The sequence below is a fragment of the Meles meles genome, chromosome 4 (genome assembly GCF_922984935.1).
Source record: "Meles meles chromosome 4, mMelMel3.1 paternal haplotype, whole genome shotgun sequence".
Classification (NCBI taxonomy): Eukaryota; Metazoa; Chordata; class Mammalia; order Carnivora; family Mustelidae; genus Meles; species Meles meles.
The window spans coordinates 68,339,936-68,343,646 of NC_060069.1; the positions used below are offsets into that span (position 1 = coordinate 68,339,936).

General features: G+C 44.9%; 1 protein-coding gene across 1 annotated transcript; it reads left to right on the forward strand.

The window, feature by feature from the left end:
* The first annotated feature begins 304 nt into the window (after nt 1-304).
* On the forward strand, nt 305-2,442 carry ACTRT3 (actin related protein T3). The gene is made up of 2 exons (XM_046001342.1): nt 305-504; nt 1,447-2,442. The coding sequence occupies exons 1-2, from the start codon at nt 305-307 to the stop codon at nt 2,363-2,365; spliced, it is 1,119 nt and encodes a 372-aa protein (XP_045857298.1). The 3' UTR covers nt 2,366-2,442.
* The last annotated feature ends 1,269 nt before the right edge of the window (nt 2,443-3,711 follow it).

The following is a 3,711-nucleotide window of genomic DNA, read 5'->3' on the forward strand; positions in this document are numbered from 1 at the left end:
AGAAAGTTGGGTTTTCCTGATACTGGCATCCCTGGATTCCAGGGGGTGGCAAGTGATCCAGCCCCTGTGAGAGGCAATTGGTGGGCAGTACTTTGGAGAGTCAATGGGTCAGACCCTGCCCCCTGCGCGCACTTGCCGGGGCACAGGCCTAGTGGGGCAGGCCGGGGCCTCTGTGACGCGACGTTCCAGGCGGTGGGCCTGTTAACTCTGCCCAGGGTCTGCGCCCCGCACTTTCTGCCCCCCTGGCGCAGCCCACAGGCAGGGCGGCCGGTGTGGCCAGGCGACAGGAGGCAGCGGCAGCGACATGAGCTACTACCAGCTACCAGTGGTGATCGACAACGGCTCGGGAATGATCAAGGCGGGCCTGGCTGGCTCGCGGGAACCCCAATTTGTCTACCCGAATATTATTGGCCGAGCCAAAGGCCAGAACTGGGAGGCCAAGAGCGCGCTGGAACTGTTTGTGGGCAATGAGGCGCAGGAAAGAAGACAATCACTGTCCATCAGGTATGGCCTTCTCCCAGCAGGCAGGACCCACGTGGTGGCAGGGGGAATCCAGATGAGGGGCTCAAATTTGCGAGGATATGGAAGCGGGGGAACAGGAAAGTCTCAGCCCGCTGGTGCAGGCCACAAATCTCCAAGGGGTACTAAACGTCTAAGAGTGAACATTACTTGCTCTTCTTATCTAAACAGATGTATTCAAGTGTATAAAATTATTCATAAAATATAAGTTCATTAAGAATATCACTTCATTTGGGGCACCTGGGTGGCTTCAGCTCAGGTCATGGTCTCAGGGTCCTTGGATCGGGGCCCCATATCGGGCTTCCTGCTCAGTGGGGAGCCTGCCTGCTTGAGATCTCTCTCTCTCTGTCAAATAAATAAATAAAATCTTTAAAAAAAAAAAGAGAGAGAATATCACTTCACTTCATTCAGAGTACCCTCATCATGTGGGTTTCTTCAATTAATTGATTTTAAAACTGCACTATTATGTAAAGATTTCCTGATTTAAAAAAGAAACAAGATTCTTGTGGGGGTGCCTGGGTGGCTCAGACATTAAGCGTCTGCCTTCCATTGGGGTCATGATCCTGGTCCTGGAATCAGCCCTTCATTGGGCTCCCTGATCAGCGGGAAGCCTGCTTCTCCCTCCCCCACTCCCCCTGCTTGTGTTCCCTCTCTGGCTGTGTCTCTCTCTGTCAAATAAATAAAATCTTAAAAAAAAAAAAAAAAGAAAAAAGATTTGTCTTTTAAAGGGGGGAAAATGGAAAACAACAAAAATTGCAGAGGAAGGGAGTAGCTATGCTAACTGTTGCTGGCAGTTACCTTTTCTGACTGGCAGTCATTGCCCTAGAAAAATTAAAAGCTGCCATTGTTAAAAAAAAAAACAACACAAAACACAAAAAACAAAACAAAAAAAACCTGCTGCCGTTTATCTTATTGCTTTTCCTACAGCTACCCAGTGGAGCGTGGTCTGGTTACTTCCTGGGGAGACATGGAAATCATGTGGAAGCATATCTATGATCATAACCTGAAGCTAAAGGCCTGTGATGGCCCAGTCTTGATTACCGAACCAGCACTGAACCCACTGGTGAACCGGCAACAGATCACTGAAGTGTTTTTTGAGCATTTGCAGGTTCCTGCCTTCTATATGTGCATCCAAGGGGTGCTGGCTCTCTTTGCCGCTGGTTTCACAACAGGCTTTGTGCTAAATTCAGGTGCTGGCGTGACCCAGTGTGTGCCCATCTTCGAGGGTTACTGTCTGCCTCATGGCGTCCAGCAGCTAGATCTGGCAGGCCTTGACCTCACCAACTACCTCATGATGCTGTTGAAGGACCATGGCATCATGCTGCTTAGTGCTGCAGACAGAAAGATTGTCGCAGACATTAAGGAAACCTCTTGTTATGTGGTAATGAACTATGAAGAGGAAATGGCCAAGAATCCTGAGTCTGTAGAGAAAGTTTACCACCTGCCTGATGGGAAGATGATCAAGCTCCACGACCAGCTCTTTCATTGTCCAGAGGCCCTCTTCTCTCCACATCTTATGAACCTTGATACCCCTGGCATCGATAGGTTGTGTTTCAGCAGCATAATGAAATGCGATACGGATCTGAGGAATTCGTTTTTCTCTAATATTGTCCTTGCTGGAGGATCAACCTCTTTCCCTGGTTTGGACAAACGGCTAGTTAAAGATATAGCAAATATGGTACCTGCCAATACGCCTGTGCAGGTTACAGCTCCCCCAGAAAGGAAACTGTCAGTGTGGATGGGAGGCTCTATTCTTGGATCCCTGTCTGCCTTCCAGGACATGTGGATCACCGCAGCAGAGTTTAAAGAAGTTGGACCCAACATAGTACATCAAAGATGCTTCTGAATACAGATAAAATGGCTAGAAAAAAAAATGTTTTGAGTATGTGTGACAGAAAACTGTATATTATACGTATCTGGGGGAACAGGAAGTATTTGAATTATTGGACTGTCCATGTCTCTTGCATTTCTATGTTGGGGGAGAATAATGGTGAAGTAAACCATTGAGTAGAGCCAAATTAAATGCTAGAGGAAACTATTCTTGACGTTGGAGATCTTATATTTCCTTTTGAAAAAGAGCAATTTGTAGTACAACATGTGTGCCAAATGAGCGATATAGATTTAAGTTTGTTAAGGTTTATGGAAAGAAGGTTGCTGTGAGGAAAGATTTTATAGCAAATGTATGCCATCATGGATGGGGTGGCATTAGGATGGGTATGTGGTAGAGGAGGAGGAAGAGGGCAGATATCCAGAAAACATAATGGAAAAGAGCCAGGGTCTACGGACGAGAATGAACAAAACATATTCAAAGCACGCTTAACAGACTGGTGGTAGTGAAACGAAAGTCTCACAGGGAGCAGGCTAAGAACAAGTCTTTGTGTTAAATGTACCATAGACAGAGGGGAACAATTAAAGACAAAAAGCAGGAGACACGGGAAATTAAGATGAATGTGGCTGTAGTTTGGAAGGTAAATTGGACTGGGAAGTCCCTGGAGATTTGATCAGTTAATTTATTAGTCTAGATATAAAGTAGTCAAGTTTTATACTCAAGATTATAGGCAATAAGAATTAAAAAGAAGAAATTACAAAAAACTGACAAGTCTTGGTGTCAAATTAGATATGAATGGTAGAAGAAAGGTGTAAAATGACCTGGGTTCCTGATAATGATGGCACTGTTAACATAAGTATTTCATATCTGCTCTATACACTGCACTGAGCTAAGTGCAACGAATGCTCAATTAGGAGTCAGAGCCTTAAGAAGCTAGTAGTCTAGTATTAGAGGAGAAATTTTTACCTTAATTATAATAATACTGGATAGAAGTGATTTAATGTTCTCAGAGAAATATAAAATGTCTGGGGGCTCAAAGGAGGGAAATACCTTGAAGGCTCATGGTAGACTTTCTAGTAGACTTAGGTTTGGGGCTGGGCTTGAAAGACAGCTGGAACTGAAACCCAATGCAATGCCCTTTCCTCAGAATTTAGGGGCAGCATATATGGATTTCGGTCCAGGCCCTACCACCTACCAGCTGCACCACAATTTGAAGATCAATTTCTTCATCCATAAAGTGGAGCTGCTGATCCCTATCTGTCTCACAGGGTCATTGTGGGGTTCAAATGGGGTAATGTCCCTAGAGATACTTTCAAAATACAATAAAAGGTTTTTTTGGTTATAGAATTAGATAACTTATAGGT